The following is a 20,142-nucleotide window of genomic DNA, read 5'->3' as shown; positions in this document are numbered from 1 at the left end:
TCAGTACTGCACTGGAATTTATGCAATAACTTCGGCAATAATTTGTTAATTACTGCTCAATGTAGAAAGATATCAGTACATCCTATAGTACCAACAGCTCCACCTATTGCTCAGTGAATTTACTCAGTTTTTTCATCACAGGTCCCACATGAAAATAGAAGTCCAAGAGAGCGGTTCAAAAAGAAAGCAGGATGCATTAGAATGTGTTGCACCAACAGAACAAACTTTGATTATATGGGGAAACCAGAGAGGATAAGCTTGGTCTCTTAGGGCATAAAAGATTATAGGGAGATTTCAATAATGAGTTTGCAAATATAAAGATTTAATAATACAAGTCGATAACAAGAAACTTATCCTCCTGTCATAAAAATTGATAACCAGAGGATGCAGATTTAAGATATTTGGCAAACGAACCAGAGGGAGATAAGTTTTTAAAGGTGGAGAGTTACGATAATCTGGAAATGCATTCTTGGGAACAGTTTCCAAAGTAATTTTCAGAAGGGAAGTAAGTAAATGCTTGAAAAGGAAATATTTCTGGAGTTGTGAGCAAGGATAGGGAAGTCGGACTCATTAAATACTATCTTCAAAGAGCTACAATTTCCTTCTGTGCTATACATTCTTTCTGCATGATATTATCGTGAAATTTACTAAGAATTTCATGCTATTCCTCCTGAAAATTAAAATTACACATATGGCTGCACAAGTAGCTCTAGCATTTCTCATGCTTGCTACCATCTGCCTCTCTACTTAAGCAAGAGAATGGTCAGATGGGGTTAAAGTCAATTGTTGGTAAAAGACAGCCAAGTGGTTAAGAGGGAAAGGCATGTTTTTAAAGAGGGGAGACAGAACAAAGTAAAAATTGAAAGCCTTGGAAAATGTGAAAGGAAAAAGGATAATTTAATTGCATGGCTTTCTCTGGCAGCACACGTGATAAACACATGGGTTGTTATTCAAATCCATGTGCTGGTTTGGCAGATGATCATGCTTTCACAGCCAGGATTTGTTCCACTATCAGCAAAATGGTTCCCTAGTAATATAACCTCCAAATTCACGTTACTGGAATCATGTGCTGCACTGTTTGTGGCAAAAAAAATTCTATCTTTATATTCTGCTTGTTATTAACTTCTTTACTTCTATCATGGTGTCTAAGGGCTTAAAAGGCTTACTAACTCACAAGACTAATTTTGGGCAAACTGAAATATTCCACAAAGTGAACTGGGATGGGTTAAGTGTAACCAGTTCCCAGTGAGTAGGGAGCTACTGCTTTACTCCTGAAAGAAATCTAAATCATAGGATAGAGAAAATATGCTGCTTTAGAGAAACAAAAATTGGATTGGCATTGTCAAACAGATATTTTGGATGTTGCCCTCGAGCAATTTTATAAGCAGCAATACCAGTCTGCAATCTTGAAAAAGGAGGACTGAGCAGTGACCAAATAGACTAATCCAATAAGAAATTCAGGAGAAAACCCCAGAGAGTGTTTAGAATCCGTAACTTGTTACCATATGGAGTAGTTGAGGTGAATAGTCTAGATGGGTTTTAGGGGAAGCTGGATAAACACAAGGGAGAAAGAAATGGAAGGACATGTTGATAGGATTAGATGGAGACTCGTGTGGAGCATAAACACTGACATGGACCAGCTGGGCCTATTTGTGTGTTGCACTTTCTCAGTGATGAGCCTTTAAGATGATTTTCCTGTGATAAAAGTTCCCTTGACATGTTTTTAAAACATTTTATCCTCTCAACCTTTCTTTTTTGAAATGCACAAAACAATGACACTTCAATGCAACAAGTTTCCTACCATGGTTTGAGCTAACAGAGACTTATAATATTCCATTTAGCTTTTGGGAATTAGATAGTTAATCCAATCGATAAACCAGCTTAAGGCCTGCCTCCCATCTGTGCTGCAATTAGATCAGCCACAAGATTGTTTAAAAGCACTGCACTATGTGTCAGGTGTAATTCCTAATTGCAGCTTCATTTATTGGGAGGGTTCTGGGAAAGATTCAGTTTTGCCTGCACACCCACACTGACTGTTGGCCTTCCTTCCAATAAAAACCCTAGTTCTATTTTCATATACCTTGTACTGAAAACTAATCAAGGCTCCATGTAATTAAACAGTTTTAAATTATGTGTTGTAATCTTTTTCAATAACAATAGCTCACTTAACCCTTGTCACTGTGCTTTAAATTTTGAATTAAGAAGCCAATGTTTCGGGTGTAACCCTTCCCGAAACGTTGACTTCTCCACCTCCTGATGCTGCCTGGCTTGCTGTGTTCTTCCAGCCTGCTACCTGCCTAATTTAAATTTCAGCATCTGTAGTTTTTTTTTGTCTAAATTTTGAATTAGACATATGATCGCACTCTTATTTGTTAACAATTTTGTAAACAGCAGAAGAGTTTCCTTGACATCCACTTCCTGTGAAATTGTTGATGTGTATTTGCATTTTTGTTGGAGCTCACGTAAACATAGGAAAATTGTCCCTGGTTGCTCTTTCTTGCCTGTAGGTGGTGCATGTTACAAAGAAAACCTATCTGAGATGACGCTGCTACAATAAATGAGGTCTCAACAATAGTGGTTGGACATCAATAGAAAACAGAAGGAGAAAATTCCAGTACTGCAGCAGCTTTATTTATAAAGTACTGTGTGAATAAAGTACTTTATCATTTTTAAAAGTGTGAAAGCGCTTCATAGAATCATTATTTTAGAATATTCGGCACATGAAATACCAAGGCAAATGACAAAGCATTTTAAGAAAGAGGTTTTAAATGAAGAAAGAGTGGCAGAGGGACAGGGAGATTTAGGTCTTACACTCCATGCTGTTGAAAGCATAGCAGCCAATGGTGGAATGATTAAAATCAGTGTTGTTGGCAAATTGAAGGAACACAAACCTTGGTTATGGAATTGAAAGTTACTACAAAAATATCGTAGGATAAAACCATGGAGGGAGTTGTAAACAAGGAAGAGAAATTTGAAATTGAGATGTTAGTGAATTGATACTTGATGTAAGTTACAATACAGGAAGCAGGAGTACAATGGAAGTCCTTTTTATCTGAAATTGTTAACTTCACTCCAGTCCCAGACCAGAAGGAACACTGGCTTGCCATTGGTTTGACTGATATCTTTTGATTTCGTCTGCTTGTTTCAGATCGTCTTATTAGAGATGATACTAGTATCAAAATCGAGATGATCCTGCTGCCAGAATAGTGTTGAAAGAAAAGACCAGGCATGGATGTTGTTCCATCATGTCGAGATACAGAACCTGGGAGAGGTCAGTCCCTGAATGGATAACATCAAGCACAGAAGCCCACAGCTCCTCTCTGTATTCACTAGGCGTTTCCCACAGCATCCTGCTGTTTGTTCTAAATAACGTTGTTGACATTTTAGTGAATGTGATACACAAGAATGACTTTGTGTCACTGTATCATTAAAAATGAACATTTGACTCCTTCTGGCAATCAAAATTCCCTAACCTGATTCTTGATCTGTGCGGAGATTGCTTATGTCAGTCATTTAGAGAAGGGGAAAAGGTCCATTTGGCTTCTGGGCGAGCAGAACTAAATAATATAATTAGACTTTTATCAACAGATTCATCTCCAAATGGGAGTGAAATTTTGAGATTCTTTTGTCCATATGGTTAAGTATCATACCAGGTGGTGTATTTCAATCTCACTTTTCTGATCAACTCTTCCTTTATCTGTTTCAACGAAAATCCTATTTACAAAAAAGGTGATTGGACTTCTAAAGTGTCCTGATAAATCTAGCTACAATTTGGCAGTGTATGGATCATATTTAATGTAGGGACTGGTTAGATTAAATGTAGATCAAAATTGAGAGTCCAGCCAAGCTCTAGGGAAACAATTAAAACCACTACACAGCTATCCCAATTGGCAGTATATGGGTAATCTTCCTCTTAGGGACTGTTACAAACCATGTGGGAAATGTGCGACAAAGGAAAGTTGAAGCCTCTACTGATTATTGGAGCAAAATAGAGGAAGCAATATTCCAAAAGTAAGAAAATACTTGCACTGAATTGTTTTCATATTATACTGTTTTTATTATAACCTTGCTCGGATTTGCATTGAGAGTTGATCATTAAACTGTAGTATTCCATTTGACAGCATCATTATCTCTCACTTTCGGTAAGCAGTATCTTCAAAACTTTACCACGTAATTTTAGAATCAGGGTTCTAAGGAATAGTTTATCTCTACCTTTTATTATGAAATTCCTGTTGCTCTCAAATGCTTGTTTATCTGGAGTCAGTCATACTCATTTAAGCTCACTGAAATCCCTTTCATGAAGAAATCTTGGATAAAAATTGCAGCATTGACTGCACTGATCATTAAAGTTACAGAAAAGAAAGAAAGACTTGCTGTTATACAGTGTGATTCATGACCATCATAGATTCTAAAGCACACTATAGCCACTGAAATGTAGCTGTCATATGGGAAAGGTGATATTCAATTTGTACATAGCAAAGTCTCACAGACAACAACATATTGAGTATCAAAAAGCTCAGAAAGATTCCGATCTGGTGAAACTTTAACACAGAACTACATTCAAGCTAAGTAGCAGATGCAGCACATGATAATATTCCCATCCTCAATGTTGGCGAGCCTGCCACCTTAGTGCAAAAGATGAGGCGGAAACATTTGCCACCAGTTGTAGTCAGAGTGCTAAGTGAACGATCCATCTCAGCTGCTTTCTGAGGTCCTCAACATCACAGATGCCAGGCATAGTCAATTCACTTCACACCATGTGATATGACGAAATGACACAGCAAAAGCTATGGGCTCTGACAACATCTTGACTACAGTGCTGAAGACTTATGCTCCAGAACTAGCTATGCTTCTAGCCAAGCTGTTCCTTTTACATCCTGAACACTGGACTCTAATTGAAAATATAGAAAATTGGATAGGTATGTCCTGACCACAAATAGCAGGACAAATCCAATCTGGTCATTTACTGCCATCAATCAAATCTCAATCATCAGCAAAGAAACGGATGGTGTCATTGCCGCTATTAAATGGCATGTGCTCGATATTTGCTCAGCAGAGTTCAGTTCCGGTACCTCCTCCCCCCCCCCACCACACACACACACACACACACACACACACACACACACACACACACACACACACACACACACACACACACACACACACACACACACAACAACTCAGTTGCAGACGGTCCTTGATATCAAGGCAGAGTGTGGAATCAAAAAGTCTTACAAAATTGAACTCATTGGGAATCAAGTGAAAACTCTTCAGTGGTTGGAGTCATTCCAGACACAAAAGAAACTTATTGTAGGTGTCCTGAGGCCAATAATTTCAGCGTCAGGACATCACTGGAAGAGTTCTTCTGGATATTGCCCAGAGCTCAAACTGCTACATGAGTGACTTTTCTTCAGTCTTTTGTTAGAAGTCAGAGGGGAGCAGTCTTGAAGGGCTGAGTGGCCTACTTATGTCTTACTTTCCTGACCAATGACATAATAATTAATGAGATACTGTCACTTGCCTGAATGAGTGCAACTTAAATGAAATTCAAGAAACCTAACATCATTTATGAAAAAGCAGCTTGCATGCTGGTCTCCTCATCCCCACCTTAAACATTCACTTGTCCAGCACCACTACGCAGTGGTAGTTAACAGTGTAAATATTCAACAAGATTCACTGCACCAGCTTATCAAGGATCTTTTGACACTGCCTTCTAACCACTGATCTCTACAGCCCTAGAAAGTCAAGGGCAGTAGATGCATTAAATTACTCTCATCTGCAAGTTTCCTTCCAAGTTACACATCATCCCGATGTGGTACTGCACCTCTGTTCTGTCATTGACACCAGGTTATTTTGACATTGCACTGTCTTCCTAACAGCACTTGGAGTGTAGTTGCATCATGTGGATGGCAGAGAAGGAAAAGATGGTTTATCCCCACTTCTGGAAGAACAATCAGCAATGGGTCACAAATGCTAATGATGCTCACATTTCATGAACGCCAAAGAAAACTTTCAAAAAAGATCTTGATAATCTGTTTCTGTGATGTTGGTTCGGGGAAAGAAATTGGCCATGTTTCTCCACTTCTAGACAGAGCAATATCATGGGATCTCTGCCCACTTGCGAGGTTAGATAGGGCTTCAGTTTAAAAGTCTCTTCTGACGGAACAGAATTCCATCTGTTCTACACCGGATTGTCAGCCTTGATTTTTGTGGTGTTGTCCTGGAGGGGAGCGCACAACTTTCTGGCTTTAGATGCTGCTCCTAACTAAGTGGCTGTCTTGGTTCTTGCTGGGGTACAATACCAAACTGAGTAAAGATCCCAGAGTTAATCTGTGTTCAGCCAGCTGATCTCATTTGAACAACAGAGAAGACGTTACAATGGCTGGAGCACCGTGGGATAAACAAGAAAATAAATCATCCCATGGTCGCTCTTATTGTTAAACATAACAACACTCCAGGGCAGCATAGTGGTGAGCACTGCAGTCTAACAGTGCCAAGGACCTGTGTTTGATTCCAGCCTTTGGTGACAGTCTATATAGAGTTTGCATGTTCTTTTTGTGTCTGCATGGGTTTCCTCCCACATGCTAAATTGCCCTGTAGTGTCCAGGTACGTGCAGGTTAGGTGGATTAATCATGGTAAATGCAGTGTCATGGCAGTATGGCGAGACGGTGTCTGGACAAGTTACAAAGGGTTGGTGTAGACTCGATGGGCCAAATGCTCTTGATCTGTGCTGTAAGAATTCTATGACACTGTAGTCCCACGCAACTACACATTACAGAAGGCAGGTGGTTTTTTATTGTTTAGGCCTGCACTTGAAAGTAGTCACTTGGAAGGTTAACTAATCTCTTGTGAAACATATTTCAACTCCAATCCCCTCCCCAAATCCAAGGTTTGAAGTGGCAATCAAGTGAGGACAGCAAAGAGGGGGAGAAGAAAGAAGAGCTTGCTGCCCCTGCCTTTTACTAAAAGAACATTCTAGAAATCAGAGTGGTGTCAGATGCAGTGTGACTCACTGTGTGTTTCTGTGATGTTGCGGTTTTGTTTTGGCAGCACTGCCTTTAATCAGTGTTACAGCTAGAAAGCCTTGGATGAGGGAACTGAAACACATTACATTACTTTTCAATTCACCTTCATTATGACATTTAACCGCAGAGCATCTTCAGGGAGCTGCTGTGGTAAGGTACTTGAAGCGTCATCATTAAAGAATTACACACTCTGCAACTTTCTCAGCAAACTTGAACTTCCATTATTTTTTATCTCTGATAGTAGCCCAATCCAATAATATCTCAGCCATGACCTCCGAGACTAATCCAATAAACAAGACCCAAATGAAAGTAACCCTTCACCATGCATTACAGAAGCATTGCAATAAAAGAAAAAAAGAAGCAGCAGTGAATGTATGATGAAGTTTTGTGACATATCCTTTTTATTAGTTGGAAATTTAAAATTGACATGACAGCTTTAAGTTTGTTTTGTATTGTGTATATTAAGATGGGCATATGGGGCTTTAGTTTTGTTCTTGGTTTTTGTACTTGGGAGCTTGTCAGTTTGGAAATTTGTTTAAATGCATTTATTTGAGACTTCTAAAAGAAAGCCCTTGAGGTGAATATTTTGTTGTTTTGGCAAACAAGAAGAAATAATGGGCTGTAAGGAGTGCTATGGCGCAGCAGGACAGAGACAGAAAAACAGCCATCCAGAAGGTCACAGAGTGTGCAGGCTTCTATCAGGAAGAATGGCAGCAAAGGTGCTATTACCTTAACTGTCTCCAAGGCAGTTAACCCGTCTCTTCTGTACTTTTTCAGTCATGTCTGATTGACGGTATAGCTCTCACACTCTGCATATGTAAAGTTGAGTACAAAACAGCACGGAAGAGCTGAATGTTTTGATAATCCACCTGTCTCTGTAGCATCCTGCAGCATGAGCCTTGGGGAATCACTGTATTCACAGAACAAAGAAAATGTGCAGCCCAGGAACAGGCCCTTCGGCCCTCCAAGCCTGTGCTGATCCAAATCCACTGTCTAAACCTCTCTCCCAATTCCTAAGAATCTGTATCCTTCTGCTCCCCACCTACTCATGCATCTGTCCAGACGCACCTTAAATGAATTTACCATGCCTGCCTCTACTACCTCTGCTGGCAACGCGTTCCAGGCACCTATCACACTCTGTGTAAAGTACTTTCCACCTGTATCCCCTTAAACTTTTCTCCTCTCACCTTGAACGCGTGACCTCTTGTTATTGAATCCTTCACCGTGGCAAATCCATCCTGTCTATACCCTTCATGGTTTTGTAGACCTCAATCAGGTCCCCCCTCAATCTCCTTTTTTCTAATGAAAGCAATCATAACCTACTCAACCCCTCTTCATAACTAGCACCTTCCAAACCAGGCAACATCCTCATAAACCTTCTCTGCACCCTCTCCAAAGTGTCCACATCCTTTTGGTAATGTGGCAACCAGGACTGTACACAGTATTCTAAATGCGGCCGAATCAAAGCCTTGTACGATTTTAACATGACCTGCCAGCTCTTATACTCAATACCCCGTCCGATGAAGGCAAGGATGCCATATGCCTTCTTGATGACTCTATCCACCTGTGCAGCCACCTTCAGGGTACATGGACCTGAACACCTAGATCTCTCTGCTCATCAACGCTTCTCAAGGCTCTTCCATTTATAGTGTAGTTCCCTCTAGAATTAGACCTTCCAAAACGCATCACCTTACATTTGCCCGGATTGAACTCCATCTGCCACTTCTCCACCCAACTCTCCATTCTATCTATATTCTCCTGTATGCTTTCTGCTACTCCACCAATCTTCTCGTCATCTGCAAACTTACTGATCAGACCACCAATGTCCTCTTCCAGATCATTTATGTATATCACAAACAACAGTGGCCCCAGCACTGATCCCTGTGGAACTCCACTGGTCACCTTTCTCCTTTTTCAGAAACTCCCTCCAACTATCCACCTAGCTCGAACAACCTGCACACCATGTGACCTCACTTTCTCCATTAGTTTACCATAGGGAACCTTGTCAAATGCCTTACTGAAGTCCATGTATATGACATCTACAGCCTTTCCTTCATCTATCAACTAGGTAACGTCCTCAAAGAGCTCTATTAAGTTGGGAAGTCACAATCTCCCCCACACAAAACCATGTTGTGTATCACTGATAAGCCCATTCTTTTCCAGCTTCTCCACCACTGATGTCAGGTTCACTAGGTTCCAGTTACCTGGAATATCCCCACTACCCTTTTTGTACAAAGGGACAACATTAGCAACTCTCCAGTCCTCCGGCACTTCACCTGCAAAGATATCTGTCAGGGCCCCAGCTATTTCCTCTCTCGCCGTCCTCAGCAATCTGGGATAGGTCCCATCGGGTCCTGGGGATTTAGATTACGTACGGTGTAGAAACAGGGCCTTCAGCCCAACAAGTCCACACCTCAAGTCTGAAGAGCAACCCACCCAGACCCATTCCCCTACATTTACCCCTTCACCTTTTAGCATGGCCAATTCACCTAACCTGCACATTTTTAGACTGTTGGAGGAAACCGGAGCACCTGGAGGAAACCCATGCAGACACGGGGAGAATGTGCAAACTCCACACAGACAGTTGCATGAGGTGGGAATTGAACCCGGGTCTCTGGCACTGTGAGGCAGCACTGTGCCATCATGCTGCCCATTTGTCCACGTTAATATCCTTTAGCCTACCCAATACTACCCTCCCTCCTTATGTGAACGTGATCCAGAGTTAACAAGCCTCTATCTCTAATTTCAACATTCATCATGTCCCTCTCAGTGAACGCTGATATAAAGTAATCATTGACAATCTCACCCATTTTCTCAGGTTCGACACACAACCTTCCTTCCTTATGCTTTAGTGGACAAACCTTTCTTTACTTACCCTCTTGCTTCTTCCTCCAACTCTGGCCTCTTGTGCATCATCCACTTCCTTTGTTCTATTATTGGAAACAGCACCATCAACCATTTAGGCCTTTGGCTTCAGAATGTACCTCCCAATTCTCCATTATGTGACTGTCCCTAACTTCTCCTTCAAGAGACTGCTTAGAATTTAGAACTTACTCTTTTAACAAGCCTTTGCAGAAGTCTTAATTCATGTTTTCCCCATTTAAAATGTATTAGAGTAGCACATCTTTGAATTAGTATAATTGATAAATAACAATATTGATTCTGTTTGCCTCCACTTTTTAAATTTATCTTGGTTTCTACACGTGCAGTCTGTATTTTAAAGATGCAACATTGGTCACTAACTTTGCTAGACTGTTCTGTACCTCCTACTAACCAATTCCCTCTTGCAACTTGCCAACTTGCTGCTTTCTTTCACAATTCTTCTCCTCATCACTTTTGCAACCTCCTACTCACTGCTTCCCCCTCGCAGTCCTCCTACTCACTGTTTACCTCTCATAGCCCTCCCACTCACTGCTTTCCCTCGCAGACCTCCCACTCACTGCTACCCCCTGCAGCCCTCCCACTCACTGCTTCCCCTCGAAGTCCTCCCACTTACTGCTTCCCCTCGCAGACTTCCCACTCACTGCTACCCCCTGCAGCCCTCCCACTCACTGCTTCCCCTCGCAGTCCTCCCAATCGCTGCTTCTCCCTCGCAGTCCTCCCACTCACTGCTTCCCCCTCGCAGTCCTCCCTCATTGCTTCCCCCCGCAGTCCTCCCACTCACTGCTTCCCCCTCGCAGTCCTCCCACTCACTGCTTCCCCTCACAGTCCTCCCACTCACTGCTTCCCCCTCGCAGTCCTCCCACTCGCTGCTTCCCCCTCGCAGTCCTCCCACTCGCTGCTTCTCCCTCGCTGTCCTCCCACTCACTGCTTCTCCCTCGCAGTCCTGCCTCATTGCTTTCCCCTCACAGTCCTCCCTCATTGCTTCCCCCCGCAGTCCTCCCACTCACTGCTTCTCCCTCGCAGTCCTCCCACTCAATGCTTCTCTCTCCAACCTGTATCACAGGTTCTTGATATATTCTTTATAGTTTGTAGAAACTTCTGAAATTGACATAATCACTTACAGCTTTAAGTTTGATTATTTGTATATTAAGAAGAGGATACTTTTTATTGTTTCATTTTTAACGTTTATACTTACGTGCAGGTCAATTTGGAAATTTGTTTACATATTTAATTGAGACGTTTACAAGAAACATCCCCTTCCCCACACCCACCGCGCCCCACCCCCAAGATGAATATTTCAGTGTTTTAGAAAACAAAGGTAGAACAGAGAAAAAATGGACTGTAAGGAGTCCTGTGACGCAACAAGACAGAGACAAAAATTTCCTTTTAGGAAAACAGGGCCATCCAGAAGGTCATGGAGTATGCTGACTTCTGTAAGAGAGAATGGTGTATGGAAGCAAAGGTGCTATTAGGTTAACAGTCTTCAAGGCAGTTTGCATTGAAAAGAAGTTCTGGCTGTCTTGAAAATCATTAGGAACAATGAAACTGGAGTAGGCCATTCAACCACTATTGAGTGAGATCATAGCTGATCTGAGGCTTAGCTCCATAGACTTGCCTTTGGCTCATATCCTTTGCTTAAAGCCTTTGGCTAACAGAAAAAAAGATTTAAAGTTCACAACCAATCCAGCATCCACTGCCATTTGTGGAAAAGTTCCAAACATCCACCACCTTTTGTGTGCAGTAGTGCTCTCTGACGTCTCTCCTGAATAGTCTGGCTTTAATTCTCAGACTATGTTCGCCAGTTGTAGAATCTCCAACCAGTGGAAATAGTTTATCTTTCCCTACCCTGTCTTTTCCTATTGATATTTAATCTGATCATTCCTTAACCTTCTAAATTCTATACAATCTCTCCTCCTAACGTAACCCCGAGTCTAAGGATCATTCTTTTAAACTTATGTTGTATTAAAAGAAAAACTCCAGAACCAAAGGTCTTTAAGGTGTCGCAAGAGGAAGGCATCATCCAAGGCATGGGTTTAAGGAACACATGTTAAGGAGTATGTGAACTGTGTTAACAATTTGTCCAAGAGTCTCCAGAACAGACGTAAACTAAAGAAGGTAGTATTGAGTGCAAGTCAATACAGCCATCCCCTCTGAACAAGGGAATTTAAAGTAAAACAGTGAGGTTTGAATTATTGTAAGAATGTTACTGAGGGTAAAAGAATTGAACTTTTATTTCCGATATTTGTAATTTTACCTTGTGTGTACTAATCTTTGATGTTCTTCATCAAAAGTACATTGGCAGCTTCTTATGAATACGTTCAGTGACTGACCACCTACATTTAAAAAAAACATTGCAACAAGGTAAAATGTGTGGTCTGTCAAACCAGGTTTCATTTTGGGAAATGATGTGCCCAGAATTGCCATCAACTGACATCATAACAAAATTGAGGTTCTTGGATTCAAATTCATTTGAATTTTATAAATTTTACATTTTAACAAATTGTTAACATTTTTAAACTTGTTGTGAAGTATGTTACATGGTTAGAGTTTCAAAATGGCTCTGACTATATTACATAGAGGTCTTTGGGAACAAAAATGTAACAGTTAAAATATTATTTTAAAATCTTTGACAACTGTTATACTAAGAGTGTCAGTGGATAGATTGAAAGTAGAAATAACATCTTGATCATGTATGTTGAGATGTTTAAATTAATTACTCAGCATTTAGTATTGAAAATTAATGCGTCCTTGCTGGGATTAGCACTGATAAGATACTGTTAGAAATTTTTTTTAAAAACTTTAATTGGAAGAAAAAGAGATGAGAATAGCAATGCTAAGGAGGAAAAAGGAGAAAAACATGGAAATTAAGGAGGCTTCATTTGGCAAGAGAAAAAGAATTAAAGAAAATCGAGATGAGGGAGAAAATGAAAGGAAAATTTTAATAATTTGAATTCCAAATAAATCAGATGCATCAACATTAGAGTAAAGGAAAAAGAAAGAGGTAATAGCTCAAAGGAGGATTCTGCTTCCATTAATTAAATGAGAAAGCTCCTTTTAATACCTAAATTTACAAAGGATGAAATTGGAAGATGTCTCACTGTATTTGAAAAAATTGCTGTGAAGTTGAACTCTTGTAAAAGATTTGAACAGCTTTGAATGTGTAAGCCAGTTTGTTAGAAAAACAATCTGCAGATTTTGAAGCTGTTAAAAGATTCTTATGAAACTGTCCCTGAAGCTTGTCAATTACAATTTAAGACTGTAAGAAACGCAATCAAACGTTTGTAGAATTTACAAGAGGAAAAGAAATGCTTAGGGATCAATGCCTTCGATCACTGTAATTAGAAAAAAAAATTTTAAATGTGAAGGAAATCATAATTATGGCAGTATTCTAAAATATTCTGGATAACCTGAAGACTTATTTAGATGAGTGTCAGATTTTATACATCTGACGAACAGCAGTTCTTATGGAAAGCTATTATATCTGACTGACTGTTACATGTGGGGAAATGGTCATATGGGAATCATAAGGAAATATGGATATGAAGCAATCAATGGATGTTAAATTAATAATGGAGAAAAGGTAAATAAAGAAAGTAACTTGCTTCTATTTTGATAAGATTGGACATATTAAATCTAATTGCTGCAAGTTAAATAGAGGATCTAGGAGTGATAGGAATGCTAAAAGAATTTGTTGTAGGCAGCAAGGTGTTTCTTCCACTACCTGTCTGTGAGGAAACATTGCAAGCAAGTTTCACTTGAACTTATCAAATCAACAAGGAACTCTGGTGTGAATTATGTAGGGATTCGAGAGAGGCAAGTGACCAATGAGGGGTTTGGGAGAGGGATGCGATCAACGAGGGGGTCAGGATAAGGTTGTGACCAGCCAGGGGATGGGAGGGAGTTGTGACCAGCCAGGGGATGGGAGGGAGTTGTGACCATCCAGGGGATGGGAGGGAGTTGTGACCATCCAGGGGATGGGAGAGGGTTGTGACCATCCAGGGGATGGGAGAGAGTGGTGACCATCCAGGGGATGGGAGAGGGTTGTGACCATCCAGGGGATGGGAGAGGGTTGTGACCATCAAGCGAAAGCAACCACTGAACAGGTAAGGTCAGGGAAGTGATTAGTGAGGGGATCAGGATGGAAAATGGGCAGATAGTAAATAGTATTTGGATTTCTGTGTCAGTTCAGTTCAAGGTCACGTAGACTTTTTAAATCCAGTTTAAGAATATACTACAGTCTTATTACATCTCTTCATATGGAAACATGATTTTTCATTTAGCAAACTTTCATTTTACATGCTGTTTTACAGGAACACATCAGGAACGTGAAACGAGGGATATCTGTGTATCATTTATCCATTTAGTTTGATAATGGTCAAGCAAAGTGCATTGGGACATGTTAAGACTAAGTTACTGTGTAAATGTAAATTGTTCGTGTTTTGTAAATATAAGCATCCTAACTCAGGATAACGGGTTAGTTTAGCTAGTTTTATTGATCATCAAGCTGATCGAGTTTAGTGTTGAGAACGAAACATTTATTACGCACGGATCTTAATGTCACCACTAAATATTCCAAAGCCAGGCTCAAACACAGTTGGATATGTAGTGAGATTTCCCTTCCACTGTCCCAAAATATTGTTAAGTTCAGCCTCAGGAACAGTATTCCTTACTGTTACATTTTTCAACCTGTGATTCATCTACATTTTCTATCAATGGGAGAAATGATCCCAGAAAATAGTATTCCCACTGTTCCCAGGATTTTCTCATGCAAATCTGTAGTAGTCAGGCTGAAAATGCAACTTGTGATAATTATAATGGTTGTCACAAATTGCTTACATGATCAATTTTTTCCTGCGCCATTAGGATCTGGGTTTGGATTGCTCTAAAAGTTCATGTATTCCCTTTATAGCCAACAGGGGAGATTTCTATTCTTAATTTGAAGCCACATCCCAGAAGTTAAAAGCCAATGGATTAATACTGGCCACCTGCCAGGCCTACTGAATATTAACTCTAGATTTAGCAAGCATCATAAAGTCATACCGTGTCTTCATTATTATTCCTATATGAACATTCATTACATGATCCGCATTTATCTGATGATGGAAATGGTCTATAATGATTATTTTCTCTTCTAATTGCAGGACAGTGAAGGACAGACAGCTTTGCATTATGGTAAGCTTGTCAGCTTGACTTTATAATTTACGCCCCATTGTAAATAAAAATCTTTTTACCAGATTTTGAAATAGGGTGTTGATCATTTCAACCACAGCTTCAATTGTCGACTATCTCCAAGTCATAACTTTGGGACACAGATGGTTACAATGACAAATAAACTGTGAGGTAAGGGTGACATCAGTACATCCAGGTCCTTCCTCAGCCCACTTTGTGTTACCTGCTGCAATCCTCTTATCTTTTCCTTTTGTTGTAAATGAAAAAAATGGATAGCCAACCTGAAAATGGTTCAAGTAGGTTTCTTTCCGTTTGTATGTAATAGCTGATGATTCTGCATTTTCTCCCATGTACCCACTAGAGAGAAAATATACCAGCTGTATTACATTACAATGATAAATGATATCAAACATAATTATACAGCAAACTTTTGTTTTAACCAGCATCTTATAAACTGGCACACTTGAGAAATTGACAAAAATTATGTCCCTCAAATACCATGAAGTTTACTATATTGTTCTATTTAATTATAATTTTTTTAAAAAAGTTTATTTACCTCAATGTAAATATGCATGTTTTTAAATTGAATGGCAACACAAAATATCAACAGTTGATTAAAGTTTGGTCAATTTCTCCTCAAATATTGCAAGCTACTGCAATGTCAGAGTAGACAGTTGAGGGTGTGAGTGAGAATGCCCTCTGCAAGTAACTTTTATTTATGGCAATTTTTCATCATTATTTAAGTAATTTATGCTCTAAATAAAGTATAACGGAGATGTGTATACCCCCTGCATTACTTCTCCATTACTTAGTGTATGTTTTTACATTGATTATGTGGACCACTTGATTATCTGGAATATTTGATCAATTGGCACATTCCTGGTCCCATAGTGCAAGTTATTAAAATATATACTTTCCTTTAAGTTTGATGCACCTCCACAGTGAATATGAGATTGCTTACATTGTGTTGTCTGGTTACATCTTCAAGGTAAATTTATATGCATAGCCCACTCATATTTGCAAATTATTTTCTGGCATTGGTGTGTGTGGGGGATGAGGAAGAGAAGATTGAATTATTATCTTCACCCACTTAATTAATTTGCTTACACCTCTTAAAATTTGTTTCCATGTAAGAGTACTATGATATAGCTTAGTTTCAAAATGATTTGAGCCCTAATCTTCTAGGGCTTATCTTCACTTTCCTCCAAGGGTTTAAATTTCCATAGATTCAAGATTTAATTTACCCACCAGGACTTGCCTGACACCTCCTCCACAACTCTTCCTTCAATGACAATGACTCTGTATGGTCCTGCTTCACACAAAATCAGGTTTTTGTGCTGAAACGGTATCAGAAACAGCTAGACTGTGTATTCATGGTGCCTTATTCCTGAATTCTGTCCTTCAATCGTCTAAAACCCAAAGGGAAATATTCTACATCAATACATCCTGAAATTCATAACCATTCTGAAATTCATCCAAAACATCCTTGCATTTGTTAGGCTTAGGTCCTGTTTATATCCATTTTTTAAAAAAAGTGAGCAGATGGATTGGATTGAAGGGGAGAATCTGAAATGCCATTGAGGTTGATTTTCAGTTGTATTGGAAGTAGGGAAGAGCTGAAAATGTGTTGCTGGAAAAGCGCAGCAGGTCAGGCAGCATCCAAGGAGCAGGAGAATCAATGTTTTGGGCATGAGCCCTTCTTCAGGAAGTGGAGTAGGGAAGCATAGTAGCACTAATTAATACTGTTGAGAGACGATGAAGAATTTCAAAACAATGCAGTCAGGATCTTGACAAGAAGAAATTAACTATAAGAACATGTACCAACAGGTGGTGATTCACTTCAACACCCCATCCTAAAAATATGGAAACTGAAATAAAGAAATCTCTAAACCAACAATAGAGAAGTTTTCAAGTAACTGTTTCCAGAATCAGTGGGTTGTACCAGTGTTCCAGGAAACTTTCATTCTCTTTGTTGTACTTGTGCTTATTATAGACTTTATGTTTTTTGGCTGCTTTCCTCAAAATTCAGATTGTAGTGAATTCACTGTCTCTTTAGATGCACATTTATTTTGACAATATTCAATTCTTTAACATTTATTTTGTTGAAAGTTCTGGGATTTTTCAAATCCATCCAATTTACCAAGTTGATTTGGTTTTCACTTCAAACAAATTGATGGCATTGATGGATTTTTCTTACTGCCCCTTTATATCTCAGAAAGTACCTATGATCTCAGACGTAAGCTGAATGTCACCCATACAAACGTTTAGTTTTCTCTTTCTGTTCCTCCCTCTGACAAACAGCTGCTTTGACTTTCTCTTTTACTAATTGAGAATTTAGAGAATATCTCAGTCGATTCCCTTGAACTCAGCACCGCCCTCCTAACCTGCAATCTTCTTCCCGACCTCTCCGCCCCCACCCCACTCCGGCCTATCACCCTCACCTTGACCTCCTTCCATCTATCACATCTCCATCGCCCCTCCCCCAAGTCCCTCCTCCCTACCTTTTATCTTAGCCTGCCTGGCACCCTCTCCTCATTCCTGATGAAGGGCTCTGGCCCGAAATGTCGAATTTCTTGTTCCTTGGATGCTGCCTGACCTGCTGTGCTTTAACCAGCAACACATTTTCAGCTCTAATTGAGAATTTTGCCCAACTTACTTGGGATAGTCATTTAACTAAAAATAACTTGTTTTAAAAAAAGGCTAGAACTATGGATAGTTGAATTTGAGGTTTTTTTTAAACTGCCAAAGCTTAAAAAATTGGACTGAATCATTGCACTGCCTGTTCCCCAGCACAAGAAAAGGCTAAGTGCCTGACACCATTCCTGCCCATTGATACAATTGTGATAGCGACAAGTGCTTGTCAATACTTTATTGTTTTTAAAGATTGCTGATTATAACATTGGAACCTTGGATGTGTTATGGATGTTTAAAATTTGCAAAGATCTACGAGAGAATGATACACTTTACAGATTTCCCAGAGTGAGGCTGCTGTACTCAACCACTTTGATGTTCGCAAATGGATGGAAGGCTTTGCATCAAATCTGTCTTCTATACATAGCAGATTTTGTTGTCAGACTAGTATGCTTCAGTGATCTTCTATCATGTACGTAAAGACATCTGTACAGGCTTATAGGACTAAAGTGTCAACTAGACATATTACTTTCCTTGTCAATATATAGTATTTTTGAGAATTTCCTTGTCCTGCTACTGATTTATACACAGTGCTTACACACCCCTAAGATGTAACTAACTGGCAGTCATGCAAACTTCTCTTATTCAAAGAGGAAACCAATTAATGTAAATGTAAGCTTAAGGCAGAGAAAGGTTTGAGTGAAAAATTTTGTACTTTATTTTGCATGGTGAACTCTATTGGGATATTACAGTCCTTTGAAGGTCCCCTCGGGATCTGACTCCCCTCCCTTTGCCTGAGTTACAGCTGAGTTTGACAACAGTCTTTAAAACTGACAGTTCGACTTATTACACATGACGTCAAACACATTGTATCGGCACACAATGCAGCTGAACTTGTTAATGGTTGAGATTAAGCAGAAGATAACAGTCAGGCTACTTACTGAGAGACATTCAGTGTGTTACTGAATGTAGGTTCAAGCATACACTTAATTATCTTCTATGAAAATAAAAATTTATTTCAAGGCCATGGATCATTTGTCTTTATATTTCACGTCTTTTTTTTTAGTTCTGTGATCATAAATATCAAAGTTAATGTTTACTACTTATTAATTTGTAGAATAATTATAGAGTTAAATTTATTTAGTGTTTTTCACAGATCTGGGACATCGCTTGAATGTTTTAAAGCCAGTTGAATACTTATAAAATGCTGTCATTTTTGAAACATGCCTACCAATCTGTGCACAGTACGATCCCACAACAGAGGCATACCCCCCCAATGATGGATCAGGATTACACAAATAGACAGAATCGGAGGAATATAGAGATCAGAAGGTTGCAGGGTTGCCAGAGGTTAGAGATGGGGAAGAGCAAAATGATTAGGCAATTTGAAATTAAGGATGTGAATTTTAAAATCAAGGCATTGGCATACTAAGAGTCAATGTGGGTGTCAGCGAACCCCAAGGCTATTTGATAAACATGGCTTGGTGTGAGTAAGGATATAGGCAGCAGTGTTCTTAATGAACTCATGTTTCTGCACATTGGAAGATGAGAGGCTAACAGGGGCACATAAGATTAGGCAACGCTAGAGATAACAAAGATATGGATGAGGGTGTCAGCAACAAATGAGCTGAGCCAGTCATGGAGTTGGTTAAGGTAATCAGGTTCAATGATGGTGTAAATTTTGGCTCAGTACCTTGTCTCATCCAATTATGAAACTCAGTCACTAATAGTATGGCTCAGCTTCAGACAGGAATTTGTTGCCTGGAATTTGTGCTTATGTTCATATTTTAGATTACCTCTTCCAACTTTGTAATGTACTTGTAACTTGTCATGCTGTAATTCTTTCCTCCACTAATTTACATATTCAGTGTCCATTATAAAAGGTGCACCGAGAAATGTATAATGAAGTGTAGATGGTAATATTTTGTGTGTCTATCATAATACATTTAGGTGCTGAAGGTCCTCGAATTCCAGGAGCAACAATTACTGTTTTATATACTGTTGCATTGTTTTGGAACTTTTGGAAAAAAAAGTCAAAATAACAGCAGTTTTAAAAGGGAGAAGAACAGACAAAGGAAGCACATGGTGAGGTCAGTGCAGGAGAGAGAGAGAAAGAAAGTACTGACACTACCTTTCCTGTTTGAATTCATATATCGCTGGACATCAGAGTGCATCTGGGAAAATTAACAAACAGTGAAATTCACAACTAACCTTGGAGGAACTGTTGAGCGAAGTTCACAGCACAGAATCAGATAAGTTAATGATTGTTTTAAGTGGACTACATAAAGTCTGCAGTAGTGAGTAGAGTGGGTTATTTCTTGATTATATGTTTTTTGGCGATATGTCTCTTGATTAAACTTAAAATATAAGCCATAGCTATTAATTTAACCTGTGGCAGTGTTTGTATAGGAATAAGACGGTGTTAATTTCTGA

At 39.5% G+C, this 20,142-nt stretch overlaps 1 protein-coding gene across 3 annotated transcripts in view; it reads left to right on the top strand.

Annotated features, from left to right (window-relative positions):
• Positions 1-20,142, top strand: part of acbd6 (acyl-CoA binding domain containing 6) — a 189,408-nt gene that overhangs the window by 149,796 nt on the left and 19,470 nt on the right. For all 3 annotated transcript variants that reach the window (XM_060829668.1, XM_060829670.1, XM_060829669.1), the window contains one exon: positions 15,051-15,081. In XM_060829668.1, coding sequence (XP_060685651.1) covers positions 15,051-15,081 — 31 coding nt within the window. The remainder of the gene's footprint in view (positions 1-15,050; positions 15,082-20,142) is intronic.

The sequence above is a fragment of the Hemiscyllium ocellatum genome, chromosome 9, assembly GCF_020745735.1.
Source record: "Hemiscyllium ocellatum isolate sHemOce1 chromosome 9, sHemOce1.pat.X.cur, whole genome shotgun sequence".
In the NCBI taxonomy this organism is placed as follows: Eukaryota; Metazoa; Chordata; class Chondrichthyes; order Orectolobiformes; family Hemiscylliidae; genus Hemiscyllium; species Hemiscyllium ocellatum.
The sequence above is the reverse complement of the archived record's forward strand: the minus strand, read 5'-3'. Positions and strand labels throughout refer to the sequence as shown.